Here is a 24,076-nt window from a genome sequence, read left to right as displayed (position 1 = left end):
GAGTCATCTATTTCATTTTCTGTCTGAATGGTTCTCTTCTTTCAAGCTTCATTCTTGATGGTTTGTAGAATCTTGATGGTTTGTAGATGTATAGTTATTAATAGACATGGCTATTATTATTTTCAAATAGAATGACTTCTAGATTTTATCTACTCTTGTTCAAATAATACTTTAAAATATTCTTTTATGGGTCACACAGCTAGGAAGCATCAAGTGTCTGAGGCTGGCTTTGAACTCAGGTATTCCTGAATCCAGGGCCACTGCTTTGTCCATTGTATTTATTTAATGGTTACTTGTGGTGACATTTTTCAAATTGAATAATTCTAATATTCTCCTATTCTTTTGAAAAACCCTTTTTGTTGTTTTTTGCGGCACTGATTATTAAAATTTAGGTTTCACAAATAAATGTAGAAGGGATGGACTGCTCAATTTCCATTTAAATATGTTCTGCCCATTCTCTCACAAGTACAACGTTTTGAGAGTTGGACATGCAACCATTATTGTATTTAGTGCATCTGTGGTTAAAATGCAGCCCCTTCCGCTCTTACTGAAATATTCACAAAATCATTAATAATAAATGAAATGCCATTCTAAAACAAAATAACTTCATGTTATTTAAATGCTTCTGGCTGCCTTTTTTTTGGTGAGGCAATTGGGGTTAAGTGACTGCCCAGGGTCACACAGCTAGTAAGTGTTAAGTGTCTGAGGCCAAATTTGAACTCAGGTACTCCTGACTCCAGGGTTGGTGCTCTATCCACTGTGCCACCTAGCTGCCCCCTGGCTGCTTTTTAAATATAAAATGTTTACCGCTTTATTTTGTTTTTAATCCAGTCATTCTTTTAATCTCTGTCCTCTCAACCTCATTGAACCCTTCCTTCTAACAAAGAGCATTCTACCCAGCAAACTGGGTGTGACAGTCTTTATTTCTCTACAGAAAGGAGGAAAATTATATTTTTGTATCAGTGTTCTATTATTGTTTATTACAGTTCAATTAAGTTCAATATTTTTAGTGTTATAATTTACATTATTATAGTTTTAATATTGTCTTGATCCTCTTCAATCTGTATCACTTAAGTCTTTATGTATTTTTTTCTTTTAATTTTTCTTAATATTACCACACATTCAAATATGCCCTTTTTTTTTTGCCATACCCCAAATGATTAGTCTCATTTTAGTTCATATATTTTTGTTATCACAAAGAGTGCAGCTATAAATATTTTGTTATAGATAATATTGACCTCCTTGTGATCTGGATACAGTAGTGTTCGATAAGCCAAAAGTCAGTTGTGACTTTTTCTCAAATAATTCTAAATTGCTTTCCGGAACGGTTGGACCACTTCACATCTACCAGCAGTGTATTCGTGTGCCTCTCTTCCCCTTCAGCAGCCATTATTCTTGATCTTTGGCCATTTTGATGGGTATGAAGTAAAACCTAGTTGTTTTCATGTTATTTTGTTATTTGTGATTTGGAGCAATCTTTCATGTTTTTGATGATTTGCATTTATTCATTTAATCACTGGCCATATCTGTTGGAGAATGGCACTTGATTTTCCATATTTATACCAAATCTCTGTATATGAGATATCACAGATATTTAATGCAAAGATTTCCCCCATTCAACATCTTAGCCACATTGATTTTTATTAATGCAAAAAAGCTTTTATGCTTTGTTTAATCAAAATTGTCTTATTTTCACTTATATGGTCCCTTCTGTCCTTTGTTCGTTTAAGAATACTCCCACAGCCATAGTAGTAAATGGTACATCTTTTGTTCTCTAATTTCTTTATTATGTAAACTTTTATGTTTAGGACAAAAAATTCATATGGAGCGTATTTGTGTTGTGCATGTGTTCTCCCAAAATTGTCACTTTAAGAACTATATAAAGCTAGTTCTTTGGGCATTGGACAGAACACTAGGTTAGAGGCTAAGATGACCCAAGTTGCATCCTATACTAGTGCGGTTTACTAGCTGTGTGACTCTGGCAAATTACAAATCTCTCACCCAGTTTCCTCATCTGTAAAAAGGGAGGGGGGGGGTGGTATGTGTGATGATAATAATGTCTACTTCACAGAGTTTTTGTAAGGATCAGATGAGATAAAATATGTAAAAAGCTTCACATACCTTAAATATTATATAAATGTTAGCTATATATGGAGAGGGACTATAGTCAAATATAATAATTGTTTTCAAAAATGCATATGTAAATTGAATTTTTAGACGATAGATGGAAAACACTTTAAGAAATACAGTTATGAATCTTTTAATAAAACCAAATTGTGAACATTCTAGTTTATGTTTGCAAAGCCAAATTTTCATAGATTTGATTTTATCTTAAGGCCAGGGGCGGGTGGGCAGCTATATCTAGAGATAAAAAACACTTTTTATTAGTGTACCACTTTTGTCAAAGGATATCTTCTTAGTCTTTTAGTGTTATCACAAAACAGATTGGGGCACTTTTTTTTTTTTTAGTGAGGCAATTGGGGTTAAGTGACTTGCCCAGGGTCACACAGCTAGTAAGTGTTAAGTGTCTGAGGCCGGATTTGAACTCAGGTACTGCTGACTCCAGGGCCAGTGCTCTATCCTGCCATCTAGCTGCCCTGGGGCACTTTCTTAACAAAGTTAATTTAAAAATTAATTGGGGCAGCTAGGTGGCACAGTGGATAGAGCACCAGCCCCTGGAGTCAGGAGTACCTGAGGTTCAAGTCCATCCTCAGACACTTAACACTTACTAGCTGTGTGAACCTGGGCAAGTCACTTAACCCCAAATGCCTCACTAAAAAAAAAAAATTAAAAAGAATTAGGAATAGTTGTGCAGATTAGGGACAAATCTCATTCCATTGTCAATGCTCTTAGAGAGAAAGAAATCCTAGGAATTATAGTAACAATACTTTTCTTTATAGGTTACCTGCAAAATCATATGTAAGTCAAATCTCATTTACTCACTATTTAAGAACTGCCTTTATAAAGTTCATGATTGATCTTTTATTCTCAATAGCTCCTGACACTTTAGTGTTGCTTCTCTGTCAGTTTGGGTATTTAATGGGTCTACACTCTTTATATGTTGGGATAATATATCAGGTCAATTGTTTCATAGCATAAGGTAAATTTGGAAGGACTATTGGGCATCCTTTAGGTAAGGGGTTCCCTAACTTTTGAACCTTTGGCTTTTAGCAAACTTTCCCCCATACCACCTATTCATTATGAAAATGAAATAAATTCTAGAGTTTACCATGCATAAGAAATAAAATATTTTTTTAATAAATAAGACTATATTTTTTATGTAGAGGTTTTAGCAACACAAAGTTAAAATGTTTATCAAAACACAGTCAAATATATTAGTAAGTAAAAACCCTTGATTCTGTTTTTTATTGTGAACCAATAGTTTTACTCCAGAAATAGTTTTTCCAACAGGATTACCTACATGTCATTCATGTATAGTCTCCCGTTTGTTTCTGTCTTTGGATTGATTGGGGAACAGGAATAAGAATTCTTATTCACAGGGGCAGCTTGGTGGTGTGGTGGATAGAGTACCAGCCCTGGAGTCAGGAGTACTTGAGTTCAAATCTGGCCTCAGACACTTAACACTTACTAGCTGTGTGACCCTGGGCAAGCACTGACACCCAATTGCCTCATTAAAAATTAAAAAAAAAAAGAATTCTTATTCATTAAGGTAACTTCTTATAAAGTAACTGAAAATTTATGAGCACATTTAGTTAGAATAGGATATGCTTCTAGGAGGATACCCCCCCCCCCAAATTCTTTGGTATCATTGATTGGAAGTTACTTCAGAGTTTTTAGGGGGACCAATTTAGCTTCTCTTTGGCATCTCTATAACTACCACCTATTCTCTCCCTCCACCCCCTAAAAAAGCTTTCTCTAGAATAAATAAGTGTATAGTTAAATGTAACGATTGGAATGATGCCACCTGCTGGAGACTTACTGTAGAAGAGTTCTGCTCATGAAGCGAAGGTCTTTGAGGGCAAGACCAGGAGTCTTTTCTTTGGCGTCAGGAAGTGATGCGGGCTAGTGGGAGGAGGAAGGAAGAGACTGGCGCTCAGTCTCGCGCTCTTTCCTTGGGACTCTGGTGGAGAAGGCAGCTAGAAATGTGCTCTCCCTTTAGTAGATAGGAATCTAGGCCTTTCTCTCTCTTTACCAAATTCTTATTCTCCTTAATAAATGCTTAAAAGTCTAACTCTTGCTAAAGCTTATAATTTATTGGCGACCACTCATTAGATATTTTAGACAGTTTAGCTAGAATTTTAGCCCTTAACATAAATAAAAACAAATCGACACACTGGCCAGCTAGAAAAATTGTCTCAGCACCTCTACTAAGTATGTCAGCTTTGTAACTTTCATTTCAAAGCCTCTCCCACAGTTGTCTTCATTTTCCCTTTTTTTTTTTTTTTTTTGGTGGGGGCCATGGGGGTTAAGTGACTTGCCCAGGGTCACACAGCTAGTAAGTGTCAAGTGTCTGAGGCCAGATTTGAAGTCAGGTCCTCCTGAATCCAGGGCCGGTGCTTTATCTACTGTGCCACCTAGCTGCCCCCCTTTTTGTTATTTTTACCAGTTTTAGAGGTGTGAAATGAAACCAGGACTTTGTTTTTAGGTATGAGTTTTGTGTTAGATTTCTCACAGAGAAGAACCTAATCTTCTTAGATCAGTCTGAGAATTTTGTCTTAATACTTTCCTATGGCAAGTTAATAACTACAAAGTTATATAGAACTTCCTTAACTTAGTCATTTATTTGAACTAAGTTTTCTTTCTCATTTTTTCTTTTCCCAGAAATTATGGATTCTTTGAATTCTTTTAAAAATATTTTTATTGATGACTTATTTTTGCATATTTTCTGAAGTTTTATTAATTTCTCCTGGCAGTGTAAATAACCTGCAGTTTTTCAGACTGGTTTTATTAAAGCAGTTTTACTCCTTCATTCTGCAGGAGAAATTAATTAGGAACTGCAGAAAGTTGTTCCACATTCTTGTTAACGAGGCAATTTATAAAGAGATCTCGGCAAATTTTCAAATTTTATTTTGGTCATTAATTGAAGTTTTTAAACCTTTCACAGAAGGGACTGCGTCAAGAAGTGTCAGACATGAAATCACTATTTCTAGGACTTGTGAAAAAGCTGCAGAATGTTATGTGCTAGGTCATTAAAGACCAGTAGAAGGGTGCTCTCCAATTTTTAGAACTTCATAGGAAATTGCTTTGCTGTCTTGAGGAGAGGAGAGGCGGGAGGGGGGAGGGAGGAGCGAGAGGGAGAAAAATTTGAAACTAGAAATCTTATAAAAACAAATGTTGAAAACTATCTCAGTGTGTAACTGGAAAATAATAAAATAATTTTATGGGGAAAAAAAAGAATTCTCTTCATAGGACCCAAAAGAAGGGGATGAGAATGTGAGACTGCCACTGTGAATCTTTAAAATTGAGCTAACTTAAAGCAGTGAGCTCAGATTTGAGATGTTAGCATTTAAATGAAAATTGAGAAGCTGGGTAAATTGGGAAAGTTGAGATTTTTAGTGTTACCATTTGTGATTGTAAATCCAGATTTGATTTGGTTGAAGTTTGTCCTGAAACTAAATTATAATGTGGTCTCATGTAAATTGAAATATGTTCTCCTATTAAGATATATATGGTAAATTATCTTAATGTACATAAAATATACTGGGTATTTGGCATTAAGGTGATAAGCTTGGAAATTACATGGATTAGTAGAACCGGAGTGCAGATGTGTTCTTGGATACTTACCAGCTGTGTGATCCCGAACAAGTTACTTCACTTCTGTTTGCCTCAGTTTCCTTGTCTGTAAAATGGAATAATATCAGCGCCTACCTCCCAGGGTTGTTGTGAGGGTCAAATGAGACAATAAATATGTAAAGTGCATGAAACAGTACCTGGCACATAGTAAGGCCTGTGTAAATAATACTGTTAGCATCACCATCAACTGACCTCAAGAGGAATTTCTCTTCAAGGCTTGACTAAAATAGACTAAGGGCCATAGTAGCACAAATTTAGCATGTTCAAAGAACATCTAAGTCCAACTCCAGCATTTTTTAGATGAAGAAACTAGGACCTAGGAAGTGATTAAGGCACAGATTGTAAGGTGGAATTGAACTCAGGTCCTCTGATTCCCGTTAAGTGTTTTCCACTGTACAGATATACTGGTTTAGTAACTTGAGTTTTGCTCCCTTGAAGATAACTAGTTTTGTTTCTTTTTTTAATCTGTGTAACCTCCCAGTAAATGTATTTATTTAAACAAGGGGAGATTAGTTTAGATTTTTAGGATAAGACAGAGACCTAAGCAACTCATTTCCTATTAAATAACACTTCATTTTCCTGAAAGTAGGACTTGGGTATTCTGTATAAATGAGACATACAGAAAATTGAACATTATTAAATATTTTAATTAACCTAAATGTCTTGATCATAATGATTTTTTGTGAAAATCTTTCTAAATCATGCTAATTTGCCTTAAGATACAAAATATTCTTTATACCTTTTATCCTTTTTTTCTTTTCCAGACCTAAAATCTTGTTATGGACAAGCATCATTTGTTAATACAATAGTAGACATAAAAAGGAATTTTGTTATAGATGGTGTAAGACAAAGGACTGAATGGGTTATTACTTTTACTGTCCTTGGACTTCTTAGCTTAGCATCATTAAAATATTATGGTATTTCTATATTATTAATATAGTGATATTCCACCTTAACCTCCCAGTTAGCATCAGACCATAACATATTGCTTTACTTTTGTTGATGAGGTATGAATTCTAAGTATTTGTGAATGTGTATTCTGTGAAGGCCAAAAGCTACCACATATGAATTCTCTAAACACAATTTTAAAAATATAATTCCTTCAGAGAAAATACCAGGCAATAGTTTTCCCAAGACTGTTCTTAGGATCATAGATGTAGACCTCAAAGGGACTTCAGATGCCACCATCATGTGCACATTCCTTCCATCCTTTCCCTTATGAAGAAATGGATGCTATGGATGCTTAGGGAAATTGTTACTTGCACAAGGCCATTCAGGTAATAATCATCAGAGGTAGTACTTGAACTCTGGTCCTCAGGCAAGAGTCAATAGTCTATCACTTATACTATATTTTTCACTGAATGTTTGTGTTGTTTTTTTTTTTCTTTTTTTCCCCCTAATGTTTGAATTTAAACCTAAGCAGTATCTAAAATAGCACTTGGATAAACTTTCGGTGACATTCCCTCTGTGATAACATTGGCATTCTAGATAAAATGCTGATTGAATCAGTGAAATAGCATTGACAGAACAAAAGATAGAGAAAATATTACCAAATAGTCTCAAATCAAGCTCCTCAGTAATTGTCTAGTGTAAGATAAGAGCTTTGCTATCTTCAGTAAGCCTCTGATTTGGAAATGTTCTTTCACTGAGGGTATAAAAAATATTTTGGAAACAATTGGGGGAAAAATTACTTTGTCCATCCAGTAATATAGGCTCTGAAAATTCTAGGATAATTATGTTTTTCAGTTGAAAAATGTTTTACTTGTAAAGCTACTTTGAAATAAGAGTTCACCCGCAGGGGTGGCAGATAGCTTAGGGCTATCACTAAGTTAGGTTTATTTGGCTATCCAGGTCTGAGTATGGGTAGTAATCTCAGAAAACTAGAAGGTGTGATTGCTGAACCACCATTGCATGATCTTTCATTATGAAGCTACAGATTGGAGAGGATAAAGATTGTCCCCATTTTTCCTCCCTCCAAATGAGTCTGCAAATGATAAGCTAGAAAAGATAACTGTGATTCCTGACAAAAATTTGGACATTATTAAACCAGAAAAGGAAGTAGTGATCAAAAAGAACTTTATGATTTCATCTAGAGGAGATCATGACAAACTAATCTTGATTTCCTTTTTTGACAGGTTTACCAGACATTCTCTGGGTTGATTTACATATTAGGAAAGCAATTTGACAGTCTTTCCTCCTCTTCTCGCGGGGGGGGGGGGAGGTCCCCCCTCTCTTTTTTGCTGGTCATTCAGGGTTAAGTGACTTGTCCAGGGTTACAAAGCTAGTGTCAAGTGTTTGAGGCCAGATTTGAACTCAGGTATTCCTAAATCCAGGGCCGGTGATTTATCTACTATGCTACCTAGCTGCCCCTTTCCTTAACTCCTTATGGACAAAATAGAGAGGCTTAATGTGCAAGTAGGTAGATTCAAAACTGGTTGTATGATTGTACTCAAAGGGTGACTGTCAGTCATCAGTGAATGGATTGATGCAAACTTGGAGGGAGCTGTATAGTGGAGTGTCTCTACAGCCTTTAGGAACAAATACAAATTCTAACATTGACCAAAATTTCCATCTTTGCCAGTTTGCAGGCTGTAAGGTGAAATCTCTGGTTGTTTGGATTTACATTTCTTTTATCAGCAATTTCAATTATTCTATTGTATGGTTGTTAATAGTTTACAATTCTTCTTTTGAAAACTGTATATATCTCTAACCACTTACCTATGGAGGGATGGCTTTTGGTTCCTTGTCTGCACATACATGTATATGCACATGTGTTTCAAGTAAAGTTATCTTTTGTAATTCCCTCTATCTCTTGTTTGGTTAAGAATACATCTTGTTATTTTTTTGGGGGGGAGGGGCTATGGGGGCTTAAGTGACTTGCCTAGGATCACACAGCTAGTGAGTGTCAAGTGTCTGAGGTCAGATTGAACTCAGGTACTCCTGAATCCAGGGCTGGTGCTTTAATCTACTGCGCCACCTAGCTGCCCCAAGAATACATCTTCTACCAATAGCTGTGAAGCAGATGATCTGCTTCTCTTCTGGAGTTTTAGTGGTATAATTTTTACTATTAAGGTCATGTGACCATTTAGAATGTTTTACATAATGTGGTTTAAGGTGTAGTCTAACCTAATTTCTGCCAGACTACCTCCAGTTGTCTCAGGAGTTTTTTGTTTTTTCTAAATCAAGTAGATTGTTCTTTTCTTAGTAATTTATGTTTTTTTAGTTTATCAAAACATGGAGTGCCATTGTTTCTGGGTTCTCCTTTGTCTAGTTTGTTCTTTTGATCTGTCTATTTTTAAACTAATGCCAAATTTTATGACTGCTGCTTTATAATATAGTTTGAGGTCTAGAAGTGCTGTTCCTTGCTTTGTTCCTACCTCTTTTCATTATGATATTTTCAGATTTTGTTTTTTGAAATGAATTTTCTTATTTATTAAGTTCTATAAAATATCTCTTTAGTAGTTTGATTGATAAAGCATTAAAGCTGTAATAACTTTTATAGTATTACCATTTTTACTATTTTGGCATAACCCAGCCTCTTTTGACTTTTTTTTTTTTTGTATCTGTTTGGCTTTTAAAGCCACTGTTAAGGGCTAAAATTCTAGCTAAACTGTCTAAAATATCTAGTGAGTGGTCGCCAATAAATTATAAGCTTTAGCAAGAGTTAGAATTTTAAGCATTTATTAAGGAGAATAAGAATTTGATAGAGAGGAAAGGCCTAGATTCCTATCTATTAAAGGGAGAGCACATTTCTAGCTGCCTTCTCCACCAGCATCCCCAGGAAAGAGAGTGAGACCGAGTGCCAGTCTCTTCCTTCCTCCTCCCACTAGCCCGCGTCACTTCCTGACGCCAAAGAAAAGACTCCTGGTCTTGCCCTCAAAGACCTTCGCTTCATGGGCGGAACTCTTCTACAGTAGTCTCCAGCAGGTGGCGTCATTCCAATCGTTACACCACTTATAATAATGGCCCCAGCATACCTTTCCAGTCTTAGTGCATATTTACTTTACTTCAGATACTATGTTCTAGCCATATTGGCTTACTTGCTGTTTTGAAAATACAGCATTCCATCTCCCATCTCTGTGCCTTTGCACAGATTATCCCTCCATTCCTGGAATGCATTCCCTCCTTAAATTTAATTCATTCTTTAGAATCCTTAGTTTCCTTCTAAGCTCAAGTGCCACCTTCTATAGGGTGTGAAGTTTTTATACTCTCCACAAACATTAATTTAAGAATTGGTACTACTGAATATGAGATCTTTGTCCAGCAACCCATAAGTTGATAAACTATTAAAGAACTGAAATATATCAATTTTGATGTTCTTGCTCTAAACAAAATCCAGAAGACCTAGGGGAAGTTGGAACTAAATGGAAGGACTTTGCAAATTTTCTTTTAATAGATGATTAGCATTACTTTCATCATGTAATCTAAGGCAACAAGAAATATTAATTCATGAGAGTATTTGATTATCTCATCAATTTATTCATGATCAGTGTAAGAAGAAGATGACAATAATTATAGCTTATACATCAGTATCTGTTATTGGGGGTCAGTGATGAAGAAGGGGAAAAATTGTGTGAAGAACATGGCAAGATTCTCCAAAGCAAGTCACCTCATATCCAGCTACTTGGTGACTTCATTATGAAGATGGGCTTAATGACAGTAAAAAACAATGCTGGGAAGTATGATTTTGGATTAAGAAAATTCATGAGACCTGGATTACTCAGATGTTTCAGTATATCCTGAATATTTTTTTTTTAAGAAAATTATAGTTAGCTGGATCTAGATATGGGAAACACTGAATGTTGTAATTTAAAAAATGAAATTGGCTATATCCTTTTTTGTGTGTGTGGCAATTGGAGTTAAGTGACTTGCCCAAGGTCACACAGCTAGTAAGTGTCAAGTGTCCTGAGGCTGGATTTGAACTCAGGTCTTCCTGAATCCTTGGGCCAATGCTCTATCCACTGCGCCATCTAGCTGCCCCTAAATTGGCTATATATATATATTTTTTTTTTTGCGGGGCAATGGGGGTTAAGTGACTTGCCCAGGGTCACACAGCTAGTAAGTGTCAAGTGTCTGAGGCCGGATTTGAACTCAGGTACTCCTGAATCCAGAGCCGGTGCTTTTACCCCACTGCGCCACCTAGCCGCCCCCCTAAATTGGCTATATCTTAACAGAAAGGGAATTGGTGTGGTGGTCATCTCATATTCAACTGGCAATGTTCTGTAGGATCATCAACTGACTAGAGAAGAGATAAAAGTTATAACAAGCTAAATGAAAGGAAGGGAGGAAGGAACATCATGAAGTTATAAGAATCCTCACTATCCTTATAAGAAATCTGTTAATTCTTGAAAAATGGGAGATGGATTAAAATAAAGACAGTAACTATTATCATCTCTTTTTCTCAGAGAAACTCAGTTTGTGTAAAATAGTTCTCATAAGAAAGCCAGGAGAGCTTAGAAACCACCTCTGCCAGCCAAATAATTGGATCTCTTTATCAGAGAGATACATTAGCCAAAGGTAACATTGGTTTGAGGTACTAGCCCAATTACAAAGCAATTAAAAGGGTAAGTACTACTCTGTGTGTGACATTGGACAAGTTATTTTAAACTCCTTAGGTCTCATTTTCCATCTGTGAAATGCCCCAACTCTAGATTTGTAATCTGTATGATCAAGAATACTATAGGGTTTTTCTCTTCAATTAGAAGAGATTACTTCAATAGTTTATGAAGGACTGGTATTCCTCAGATTATATACAAAGTTTGATAGGTATTCCTTGAGTTAATCCATCAACGTATTCATCTTGGACAGGAACCGAAGATGGAGAGTAAGCTGAGCCTAAGTTAGATAGGACAGGTTGAATTGCATTTGGGAAATTGCCTGGTCCTTCCAGTGATTTTTTTTTTTTAATTATAAAAGTATTTTATTATTTTCCAGTTACATGTAGAAATAGTTTTCAACATTTGTTTTTATAAGATTTCCCCCCTCCCCAAGACGGCAAGTAATCTGATATAGGTTATATATGTACAATCACATTAAACAAATTTCTGCATTAGTCATGCTGTGAAAGAAGAATCAGAGCAAAAAGGAAAAACCTCAAAAAAGAAAAACAACAGCACCCAAACCAAAAGAAATATAGTATGGTTCAATCTGCATCCATATTCCACAGTTCTTTTTTTTCTGGATTTGGAGAGTATTTTCCATGATGAGTCCTTTGGAACTATCTTGTACTGTTGTGTTGCTGAGAAGAATCAAGTCTATCACAGTTGATCAACACATAATGTTGATGATACTGTGTACAATGTTCTCCTGGTTCTGCTCATCTCACTCATCATCAGTTCATGCAAGTTCTTCCAGGTTTCTCTGAACTCCTCCTGCTCATGTATTTCATTACATTCATATTCCACAACTGGTTCCAGCCATTCCCCAATGATGGGCAATCCCTCAATTTCCAATTCCTTGCCACCACAAAAAAAGCAGCTATAAATATTTTTGTACTTGTGGGTCCCTTTCCCCTTTTTTATGATCTCTTTGGGAAAAAGACCTAATAATGGTATTGCTGGGTCAAAGGGTATGCACAGCTTTATAGCCCTTTGGACATAATTCCAAGTTGCTCTCCAGAATGGTTGGATCAGTTCACAGCTCCACCAACAATGCATTAGCTTTCCAATTTTTCCACAGCTTCTCCAACATTTATTATTTTCCTTTTTTGTCATATTAGCTAATCTGATAGATGTCAGGTGGTACCTCAGAATTGTTTTAATTTGCATTTCTCTAATCACTAGTGATTTAGAGCATTTCCTTCTAGTGATTTTAAGCTGCTGCTTGGAACAAAAACTTAAATTTTGGGCACCTAATTCTTCTGGTGCTGCTATATAGCTGCAAATCATGGAACACTATGTTCTCCAAGGAAACAAAATTGCAAATGATCCAGAGGGCAGTGGAGAAGCTCATGGTAGGTATAATAAATAGGCTACATCCTGTCACTAACAGAGACTTACATGCAAAAAGGTTGTAGAAAACATTCATGACACATGTGACTGAAAGAACAGATGACTTAGTCTAATGGGTAAGATCAAGCAAATTGTTTTCAGTGGTTATACCGATACCTATAAAAGATTAAAAGACTGCAATGGACTTAGGTGAGATCATGGATAAGAATCTCACAGCATACAAAGGTAGGGATGGATCTATACTGATAGAAGAAGGAATAGTAGTACTTGTATTAGGAAGATCCAACATCAGTTGAAATTAAGTGAGCAAACATCAAATTAGGAAATGGTGTTTAGCTTTTTTTGTTAACTTTAACTTTTTAAAAAATTGAAGGGGCAGCTAGGTGGCGCAGTGGATAGAGCACGGCCCCTGAAGTCAGGAGGACCCGAGTTCAAATCCGGCCTCCTACACTTGACACTTACTAGCTGCGTGACCTTGGGAAAGTCACTTGACCCCAATTGCCTCACACACAAAAAAAAGAACAAATTTTCCCTCTGGCTCATATAACTAACTATATAACTAAAAGTCATGTATTTGCTTAAATGATTCCAAAGAGCCATTGATTTTACTGGTGTGGATACTTCCAATAAAAGAGATCATATACACTTCATACTTGAGTAAAGGTACATGTTCCTTATGATTCCTAGAGCCAGAAAGACAAACTGTCACCTGGTGGTCATCTTCTGGCCACCATTTATGAATTTTATGAATTTTTTTTATTTATGAATTTTGCTAGTGTTCTTCAGACTATCGACTCTAGTCTCTCATCCATACTTGAAGCCTTTCCAGACTATGATTCAGTAGTATCTCCTTTGAGATTACATGCTGTAGAGATGCATGAGAATATTTTTCTCCTGTTTTATTTAGATGTTGTATACTAAGATCAGTCTTTATTTACTTGGTTTATACCTAAGTACACCAAAAATACTTCCTAAATAATGTACTTTTTGTCATGGTTTTGTCAGGAATCTTTAGAGTTTTGATACTGCATTTATATGGTGATATTAATGTTACTCTTTCTGAATAAATTTAATTTTTATTTAGCTATTTAATATCATAAACAGTCTTAACTTTTCACAAAGGGTTTATTCAGGACCTGTTAATAATAGTCAAAAGCAAGTTTTACCAAATGGTCATGAGTAAAACTTAGGAAATATTTTGGTTTTTTCCTGACTTCATTACTGCATTTTTTTCTATAGAAATTAACAGTTTGTAATAGGTATATAGTTTTAGTGTTAAATATTACAAAAGTAGTTTTTATATGAATTTTACCATTTGTGTATGTGTGTGTATACCTGGCATTTTTTTTCCCCATTTTTAGTTTTCCAGAAAGTTACATCTTTCACCTTTGTGGTTCTGTTATTACCAGTCTCATTGAAACTTAGTTTTACTTGCCCTATTTTAATTTTTGTAGTGGATGATGCCGGGAAAATAGAACATGACGTCTCTTCTGAAATCACCATGATGCGAATCTGAAATTGACCCATGTAAAGTAGATGGCACTTGCCCTGAAGTTATCAAAGTTTATATTTTTAAGGCTGATCCTGGAGAAGATGATTTAGGTGAGATGAAATTTTACTTTACACTGTATACTTTAATTCAACTTCTTAATCTTGTTCCTTTTTATATGTTTTATAGGAAATAGTATTTTACTGAAAGGACAATGCTTTGAACAAAACATTCCAATGTAATAACTATAACTACTTAGGTATGAAATTTGAAGGTAAATTGTTTGTTTTCTAATCATTCCCTTTAGGTGGTACAGTGGATATTGTGGAGAGTGAACCTGAGAATGATCATGGAGTTGGACTGCTTGATCAGAGTAGCAGTATTCGTGTTCCAAGGGAAAAGATGGTTTACATGACTGTATATGACTCTCAGCAAGAAGATGAAGATTTAAGTAAGTAGGTGGCCTTTTTGTGGGAGAAAATTTTATGATTTTTAGGACCTTTTTTATTCACTTGATATTTGACAGTAATGGCAACACTAATTGTAGAAAAACTTATGTAAATTCAAAAGCTAGAAAATAAATATGCCTGTGAAGCTTTTCTTTGTGTGCCTAAAATTTAATAGGGGGTGGCAAACTTATAAAAACACCAAGTGATGATTGTAATTTGAGCTTCATTTTTTTCTTTATTGATGTAGTAACTATATATTAAAATGGGAAAAAATGACACAGATTTAGACTCATAGACTATTAGAGGAAGATAGAGACATTAGTTATAGATTCACTCTAATGGATTATTAATATTAGAAAAGGGATCTCAGTGATCAACCGGTCCAGCTCCTTGATTTTCCAGTTGAGAAAACAGATCTAGAGAAGCAAAGTGACTTACTTCCTTTTAGGCATAGAATGAGTTGTTGGAGGTGATTGAGGAGTAGAACTTGTGCCTTCAGATTTTCATTCCCGTGCTTAACTGTCCCATATTTTACCTGTCTTTCTATGGATATTTAGAGATTTGCTTATGGAAAATATTGTTAATACTTACGTCCTTATTTTTTAGATGTTGCAGAAATTGCTGATGAAGTTTATATGGAAGTGATTGTTGGTGAGGAAGATGCAGCAGTGGCACATGAACAACAAATTGATGACACTGAAATAAAAACTTTTTATGCCAATAGCTTGGGCAGCAGCCTATGGTAAGTCACATGAAATCTTCAAGTCCTGGGAACAACAAAAAGCTGGTACTTTTTCTATAAACATCTGTGCACATTCAAAGACTCCTCTTTGTGGTGTAAGTCCCAGAAAGCTAAAAATGCCAGTGCCTATAAAGGTTATTTAATTAAAGCAAGGATAGAGGAAGATTATAAAGTCTACTTTTTGTCTCTATTTTTAACAGGAATTTCCTTCATGTCTATATTACGTAGAAGGAAGTACTGCAAGAAGTACACAGGACTTCCAAGCTTGAAAATTTCCATCTTGATAATATCTGCCCCGTGGCTTACAATTTTGGGAGACAACAAGGGATTCCATGGGGCAAAATGCTGTAATGTGTTTTTTTTAATTGACAACTAGGAGTATCCTAGACCCCCATCACCAAAAAAAAAAAAATCTAAAACTCATTACTTAGGATGGGGAATTTCTGTCATTCATGAGGATCGTGGCTCTTTTTGCAATGTTATTATTAATAAAGAATCCACAATACAAATAGTCTTCAAAGTGATAATACTGTATAATTTTGTTTTTAATGCGCATTGTTAGGTAATAATACTGATGGAATTGAAAACCGGAATGGCACTGCAAGTGCCCTCTTGCACATAGATGAGTCTGCTGGACTTGGCAGACTGGCAAAACAAAAACCAAAGAAGAGGAGAAGACCTGATTCCAGGCAGTACCAAACAGGTAAGAAGTTAGTAACATCACTAGTACAGTGGTCAGTCTCTGGGGATTTGCCAGTCATCCCTTCGGTAACAGGGACCTTGTGTGACCTTGTGCGCACCACTATATTGCGATACTTTTTAAGCTTGAGTACCACAAGACATGGATTTGTATGTTAAGTTTGAATATGCAAAGAAACTTCAAAATGTGGAGGGGAAAGATGATTATTAACTTGACCAGTTCTAATTCAGATGAACAATTTTCCCTATCCCTACCATGATACCACTATTTTAAAGAAATTTATTGATCTCTATCTCTGTCTCTATAATATGTGTGTGTGTTTTTATTTATTTTACAGCATGATTATTTCTGAATATATCCCTCCCTGGTCACATATCTAGCAGGCTATCCTTACAACAAAGGTCTCTTTTTTTAAAAAAAATGAGATGGAAAAACAGTGTAGCAAAACTAATCATAATCTAAAACCCAGGAAGACTTACATGAACTCATGCATAGAGAAATGAACAGAACCAGGATAACTTTGTATACAGTAACAACAATATTGTTTGTTGAAGAACTGTGAATGATTTAGCTGTTTTTAGCAATACAGTGATCCAAGACAATCCCAAAGGACTAATGATGGAAGCATACCATCCACCTCCTAAGAAAGGAGTCATATTTATTGAATATAGACTGAAGCATGCTATTTTTCACTTTCTTTTTTTTTCTTTTATTTGAGTCTTGTACAAAATGACTAGTATGGAAATGTTTTACATAATTGCATGTGTATAACCTATATCTGATTGCTTACCATGGGGGAGGAGGGATGGAATTTGGAACTCAAAACTTTTAAATGTTTTCTTAAAAAAGGGACAGAAAACTCAAATCAGTAAAAAAACCAAACACAACCAAAACTAATTATATCTGACGGCATATGAATATGCCACACCCATAATCCCACAGTTCTATAAAGTGAGGTAGGGGGGGTGCATTTCCTCGACTCTTCTGGACCAAGCTTATAATATAGCCTATTTAAATGAAGAAACAAGAAGCCATGTTATGACAGTCTAGGTATGATAGTGACATTCAGTGTAATTTCTTTGTAGGAATTATTTTAAGGTCCCTTAATTCTTGGCTTTTTTAAGTCTTTATATCTGCTGTATGTTAAGTCCAGTTTAAATGGCAGTTTGGGAATAATCAGACAAATTTGGGAAAGTAATATGCAATTTTTTTTCTGTGATTTGCTCTGATCCTGTAGATCTCTCAACATTGAGATAGCTTCATTTGCTGTTTTGAACTGATGACATTTACCTATAGGAAATAGTATGGCAATATTTAGTGAAGTAGTATATACTTCATACTCAGTACTCAATGGAAGAAAAAGCTATGTCTGGTTATGGACATAACTTTTTCTGATGAGGATGTTTGAGTGTTGAAGATTGTAGAAAAAGTACCTTTAATTTACTCTCACTTGTGTAATAATCTGTAGAACATACAACTTGAATGCTCTTACATCTTTGTTTTGCTGTTTATAATCTTTACTTTTTTCTTCTTCCATAGCAATAATTATTGGCCCTGATGGTCATCCGTTGACTGTCTACCCTTGCATGATTTGTGGGAAGAAATTTAAATCTAGAGGATTCTTGAAAGAGGCATATGAAAAACCATCCAGAGCACCCTTACCAAGAAAAAATATCGATGCACAGACTGTGATTACACTACTAACAAAAAAATTAGTTTACACAACCACCTGGAGAGCCACAGCTGACCAACAAAACCGAAAAGGCAATTGAATGCGATGAATGTGGGAAACATTTCTCTCATGCTGGAGCTTTGTTTACTCACAAAAATGGTGCATAAGGAAAAGGGAGCCAACAAAATGCACAAGTGTAAATTTTTGCGATTATGAGACAGCTGAACAAGGGTTATTAAACCGCCATCTTCTGGCTGTCCACAGCAAGAACTTTCCTCATATTTGTGTGGAAGTGGCAAAGGTTTCCGTCACCCATCAGAGCTCAAGAAAACACATGCGTTATCCATACTGGTGAGAAGCCATAGCCAGTGCCAGTTACTGCGAATATAGGTCTGCTGACTCTTCTAACTTGAAAACTCATGTAAAGACTAAACATAGTAAAGAGATGCCATTCAAGTGTGAGATTTGTCTTCTGACTTTCTCAGATACCAAAGAGGTGCAGCAGCATGCCCTTATCCACCAAGAAAGCAAAACACATCAGTGTTTGCATTGTGACACAAGAGCTCGAAACTCAAGTGAATTTGAAACGACCACATAATTTCAGTTCACACAAAGGACTACCCCCACAAGTTGTGACATGTGTGATAAAGGCTTCCATCGGCCTTTCAGAACTCAAGAAACACGTGGCTGCCCACAAGGGCAAAAAAATGCACCAGTGTAGACATTGTGACTTTAAGATTGCAGATCCATTTGTTCTAAGTCGCCACATTCTTTCTGTTCACTACAAAGGATCTTCCGTTTAGGTGTAAGAGATGTAGGAAGGGGTTCAGGCAGCAAAATGAGCTCAAAAAACATATGAAGACGCATAGTGGCAGGAAAGTTTACCAGTGTGAGTACTGTGAGTATAGCACTACAGATGCCTCAGGCTTTTAAGCGGGCATGTTATTTCCATTCATACAAAAGACTATCCCCATCGGTGTGAGTACTGCAAGAAAGGGTTTTCGAAGACCCTCAGAAAAGAACCAGCACATCATGCGACATCATAAAGATGTTGGGCTGCCATAAAAATTATTTCACTGACTTCTATGGAGTGGAATTGTAAAAGAATATTGGCCTGTGTGACAGTCAATTCATTTTAAAGCCAATCAGTTGTGGATTACAAAAAAAAAAATACTGTGCATTGATTTATGCTGTATACAAATAGGATTATTGCTTCTAGTTGTGGTTTTTTTTTTGTGTTGTTTTTTTTTTTTTTTTTTACATTTTGTTCAATAGCGTGTTCTGGATTCTATTCAGTTTGTTTTAATAAATGAGGAAAAGATGGCAACAATAAAGTTGCATTAATAAAGTAATCCCTGCCTCTATACTGAATCTTTCAATCCTAGTAGTTTTTATATTTATTTAAATATTTACCTTGCTTACCTTGTTGGTACTCACCTAATACCATTTAACTAAAGGTAATCTAAGATTGGTAACTCACAAAGTGTTCATGTTGACTCATTTGTGTCAAATTTTAAAGGTAATTTGCATTTTCTCATGATGAAATTGTCATAGATACACCTAATATATATATACATATATAAATATATATGGGAGATTTTATTGTCAGATCTAGCTGTCATAATACAGAACTCATTTAATTGTCTTGTTTAATATCTTAAGATCACGTGACAACAGACCTTTACATTTAAGCTTTTAAGTCTGTAACATTACTGAATGAAAAAGCTGTGGTGGTTTTAAAATTTTCATTTTTAGCAGAAAAATTGTTTGGGGCTTTTTGGGAATATTTACATCTTTTGACAGCACAACAAACTTTTAAAAAGACATACTGAAGATTTTTGCTCATTACTATTATGTCTGCTATTTCGCCTGTGCTTTTTTGTCTTGGAATGGTTGTGTACTTACAAATGAAACAATACTGACTGAATTCTGGAACTTGAGAGAGATCATTCCTCTGGCTCATAGAATAGTTCGCAACTTTGTATGTAAGTGTACCCAAAATTTTAAGTATACATATATTTGTGTGTATTGTTTTACACATTTATGCACATCCTAAGACAATGGCTGAGTTAAAATTTTCAAACTAAAAAGTACTTAATTTACAATAATTTGTGAAAAATCCAGGGATGTGCATGATAGACTATTTTGTAAAACATACTATTTAGAGAAGAGACCTCAGGTAAAGAAGTAGAAAGAAAATACATACAGTAGTATTTTTAAAAGAGTAAAGGTATTTTCATTAAAATATCTTTCATAATTGAGAATAGAAATGATACATATCTAAATAGAATGTTTTTTCATATTTCATCTTCATGATTATTCCCCAAAAGTAATTATCTGTACACAACTAAATTTCAGTTCTGTGATACAAGCAGCTGAGAGAACACTATGTATCTATCTCACCAAGCTGGATAGTATGAAGAGTATGAAGGAACTATAGATCTCTATAATAGATAATGGGTACTGATTACTATATAAATGTAACAAGTTCAAGTTATTATACCTTAACCAGTGGGGGAAAAATGTAAATGACCCAACACCCTAGTCAGCACTGATTTGAAGATTACAGCCTTTATTAAGTATACAGAAAAAAGAGCTATGGCCTTGTATCGATTAGTAAGTCTTTCATTGTTTTGTCTTTCATTGCAATCGAATTTTTTAAACCAGTCTAAATCATATCTAAGCAAGGATATAATAGATAGTAGATTCCGGACATTCTTAACCTAAATTTTGCTTTGAAATTAATATGGATTTTGAGGGTGGGGGAGGGAAATACATATAAGTACCCAGAAATGGCTACTGCCACTTAATTCAGTTCCCGTCTGTATTCTGGCATTTTTCTTGGAAGTTTAAAATACCTCTTCCCAATGCCTTGCTTGCTACATGTTAAGTCTGATACCAGTGCTGCCTGCTACTGTCATGCTGCTCTGTCCTACTCTTTGCTTTCTGATTTTCATCTTTGATTTTCTTTCCTTTTAGCCCCAGTATTTGGATTCAGAATTGTGTAGAATACTACATTTTAAAAGTATTTGACAAATCCCAAGGGTGTTAGATTTATTTAGTTTTAAGTTAAGTGCTTCAGGCTGCTATGAAGTGGACTGATGGTAATCAAAGCTAAGATGTTTTCTGGTACTTTAATGTCCTTCATAATACATTGCCCCCACAAATACATTTCATTGGTCACATGTGGTTGTGCAATCCATTGCTATTTAGTATTGTCCTTGAAAACAAAATGTTAATATTTTCATCACAATCTTTTTTTTAAGTCTCCCCCTGTTAATCTTGATTTTCTTTTAAACAGTTGTAAAAGAACTGAAAGAAACATGCTGTAAAAATGAAATTAGTATAAAAGTAGCCATTTTAACTATATTTTTTTAAATAAACTGAAAGATAAAGAACACAACACTTTACACACTTTGTATTTCTCTTACATAGTCTGGAATCATACACATTTTTTTTTTAAGCACAATATTGAAACCTTTAAAAGGTAATTAAGGGTTTGGTCAAGTGGATTTTGTAAAATGTATTCGTCCTGTATAAAGAGAAAATGAAATTGTAGTTATTGTTATTGTACTGACATTAGTTACAGGATAGTTTTAATTCTTAAAACAATTTGATTAGCAAATGCTATAAAATGGATGTTTCAGTTAAATGTTTTAAAGAGGTACAGATTTTTACAAGGACATAATATAAGTTATTGTTCTGTAGAAATATCCTATTAAATATTGTATGTCCCTCCCTCTGTACACTTTGTAAAAAAGTAAAATACATAAAAAGAAAATCATATAGGGAAGTGTGACATTATTGTAATTGTGTACTTGAGAATAACGTGCAAAAATAAAAATCAGAATATTTTCCTGTTAATGAATGTTTAGTCTATTTGATACCAGTACTAAGTTAATGCTTTTTCTTAAGAAAAATGTACAGTTTTTGTAAACCTAATAAACAAAATACAGTGGATTATTTTCATTTCCCCATTTCTTAACTCATTTTGTGCAGTACTGGAATGCAAAATGTCATTGCTTTGAATTTTTGACACAAATGCAAATATTGAGAATCCTTTAGTTCTGTGATTTTGCAAGTAATATTTTATAAAATTTGAGGTAATTGGTGAGCTCTTTAATGAGTATATTCTTGAAATTCATTTTGGGGTTTTTGTTTCAATTAGGATTTTGTTTCATTAGCAGCCATTGAGAGAAAAGATAAGGAGAAGAAAAACTATTGTATAGACTACTGCCACAATGTCCATAAAGTGTTGAGAGCATTTAAAATCTTTTTTTGTTTTTTTGCCACAAATCCACAACGCAATTGAATCAGTGTTTAATTTCATGAGCCTTCATTATGTCCGATGGCAGAAAAAATTCCACAACATGATTTTCATTCTTTCAAATGACTAGTCTAATATAGAGATGACTGGTCATTGTGGAGTTTGAAGCAAGAAATTAGCTAGCAGGAGTCCAGATAGCAACCCTGACAAAAGAAGGAAGGTGACAGAATTGCTAACATTCAATGACTAGTTTTAGTAAATGTAGTCATTTCTGAATATAAAGGTAGTAATCAAGCCTTGCTTGTCTGATGCTTTATCTGATTATGGAGGAAATAATTCTTCAAGGGAAAAAAACCCGCCTTAATAACTGAAGCTACCATCCCTAAGCTTTTAATGGAACAAAATGCAGTAATTGCTGACTTAGTTGAAATTGTGAATCAAATATAAAAACCATATCAATCCAGGATTCAGCTAACTAATTTTAATGAGACAGCTAATAAATAGATGTAGTCATCTCTTGAATCTGTAAATTGTCAATTTCCTCTCTTTATCCTTTGGGGTATCATTAACAGTTGTTATTTTTCCCCCTTAATTTTGAAAGGAAAAGCAACATTAGAGCACTGGCAGAAAATTAGGATCACTAGTCTGACATTTCATTGTATGGGACATAGAAGAGAAAGTATTACAACACATCAAAATGAAGAAGTGGAGGTGAAACATAGTTTGCAAAGTTTGAACCTCATGCCTTACCTTGTATGATTTAGATGAAAAAATTCCAATAAGATGTCCATCAAAGGGTTAACATCTCTTCCATTTTATAAATTTTACATAGCTCCAATATGTTACATTCCTTAAAGGTATAGACAGGTCAGCTAAGTAAAAGGTAGAGACAAAGCTTTTGTGTTTTATTTTTTACTACCATAGGAGTACTTAAAAATTCTTAAATAAAAAATAAAACATACTTTCCACCCTTTTGCAATTGTTTAGGTAAGGTCAAGGTAAAGTTTGCCCTTTTGGTTTATGTTACTTTATGTTCCATCATGTATATATTGTTTGTTTTGTTTATAAAATAATTCTTGAATTTGTTACATATTGTTCCTTGTTCTTTTGACATCTTTGCTATTGTTTGTAAATAAATTCCTATTTTGTTTTAAGCTATTCTAGTAGAGTGTTGGCTATGGATAAAGGCACTTTTGTGTGTGAGCAAAGAAGGGGAGGTGATTTTGTTCTTTACTCCAAAGCTGAGTGTTAAGAACATTGTTCCACTTCTAACTTGGTATAAATGAGCAATTTTACCATTGTAATAATCTAGTAAGTATTGTTACATAGCACTGTCCAAGATATCTTTTTTTTTTTTTACAGGGCAATGAGGGTTAAGTGACTTGCCCAGGGTCACACAGTTAGTGTCAAGTGTCTGAAACCGGATTTGAACTCAGGTCCTCCTGAATCCAGGGCCAGTGCTTTATCCACTGTGCCACCTAGCTGCCCCCAAGATATCTTTTGCACTTTGCATATACAACATAGAATTTCCACAACATGCTCATGAAGTGTAGGTGTATAGTAAGTGATTTGATTTTTAAATTTGAGAACAAATCTCCTAAATTGTTGTATTCTCTCAGTGACCTTTCCTATCCACTTGGCCTCCTATCTTTTCCTCTGTGTCAGGTAGACCGATTGAGATGAATGAGAGATAAACCTTGTCATGTACAGGCCTTTGCATTGTGATGACCTAAGAAACTGCTTGGAAAAGTTGTCATCACGTGTAGAAAAAATGGAGACCAACTTAAATATTCCAAATGGCACTTAATTGTGTAGTTAATGCATCCATAGTTCCAGTAATGAATGCTATCCAGGGAGGATCCAGCTAATTTCAAGGAAGGCCTTTCACCAGGTTGGCTCACCGGTGATGAATTTTTCAACCATAGTAACCCTATTAAGTTATAGAGGAGGTGTGAGTTTTATAAGTGCAGTGATTACCCATGTTAGAATCACTGATTCTTGAAGTTTTGAAACCCTGTATCCAATATTTGCAGAATTTTTCATCCTTGGTTTT

General features: G+C 35.0%; 1 protein-coding gene across 1 annotated transcript in view; it reads left to right on the top strand.

The window, feature by feature from the left end:
• The window catches only part of ZFX (zinc finger protein X-linked), a 71,874-nt gene extending 48,745 nt beyond the window's left edge, over positions 1 to 23,129 (top strand). The window contains 21 exon segments of the mRNA XM_043994809.1: positions 14,159 to 14,207; positions 14,209 to 14,306; positions 14,501 to 14,644; positions 15,249 to 15,352; positions 15,354 to 15,384; positions 15,947 to 16,087; positions 17,624 to 17,709; positions 17,711 to 17,740; positions 17,742 to 17,823; positions 17,826 to 17,908; positions 17,910 to 17,957; positions 17,959 to 18,046; positions 18,049 to 18,093; positions 18,096 to 18,118; positions 18,121 to 18,345; positions 18,348 to 18,386; positions 18,388 to 18,420; positions 18,422 to 18,538; positions 18,540 to 18,686; positions 18,689 to 18,748; positions 18,750 to 23,129. Of these exon segments, the coding sequence (XP_043850744.1) occupies positions 14,159 to 14,207; positions 14,209 to 14,306; positions 14,501 to 14,644; positions 15,249 to 15,352; positions 15,354 to 15,384; positions 15,947 to 16,087; positions 17,624 to 17,709; positions 17,711 to 17,740; positions 17,742 to 17,823; positions 17,826 to 17,908; positions 17,910 to 17,957; positions 17,959 to 18,046; positions 18,049 to 18,093; positions 18,096 to 18,118; positions 18,121 to 18,345; positions 18,348 to 18,386; positions 18,388 to 18,420; positions 18,422 to 18,538; positions 18,540 to 18,686; positions 18,689 to 18,748; positions 18,750 to 18,821 (1,745 nt within the window). The 3' untranslated portion in view covers positions 18,822 to 23,129.
• Positions 23,130 to 24,076: the final 947 nt, after the last annotated feature.

Source organism: Dromiciops gliroides, chromosome 3, assembly GCF_019393635.1.
Source record: "Dromiciops gliroides isolate mDroGli1 chromosome 3, mDroGli1.pri, whole genome shotgun sequence".
NCBI classification, from domain to species: domain Eukaryota; kingdom Metazoa; phylum Chordata; class Mammalia; order Microbiotheria; family Microbiotheriidae; genus Dromiciops; species Dromiciops gliroides.
The sequence above is the reverse complement of the archived record's forward strand: the minus strand, read 5'-3'. Positions and strand labels throughout refer to the sequence as shown.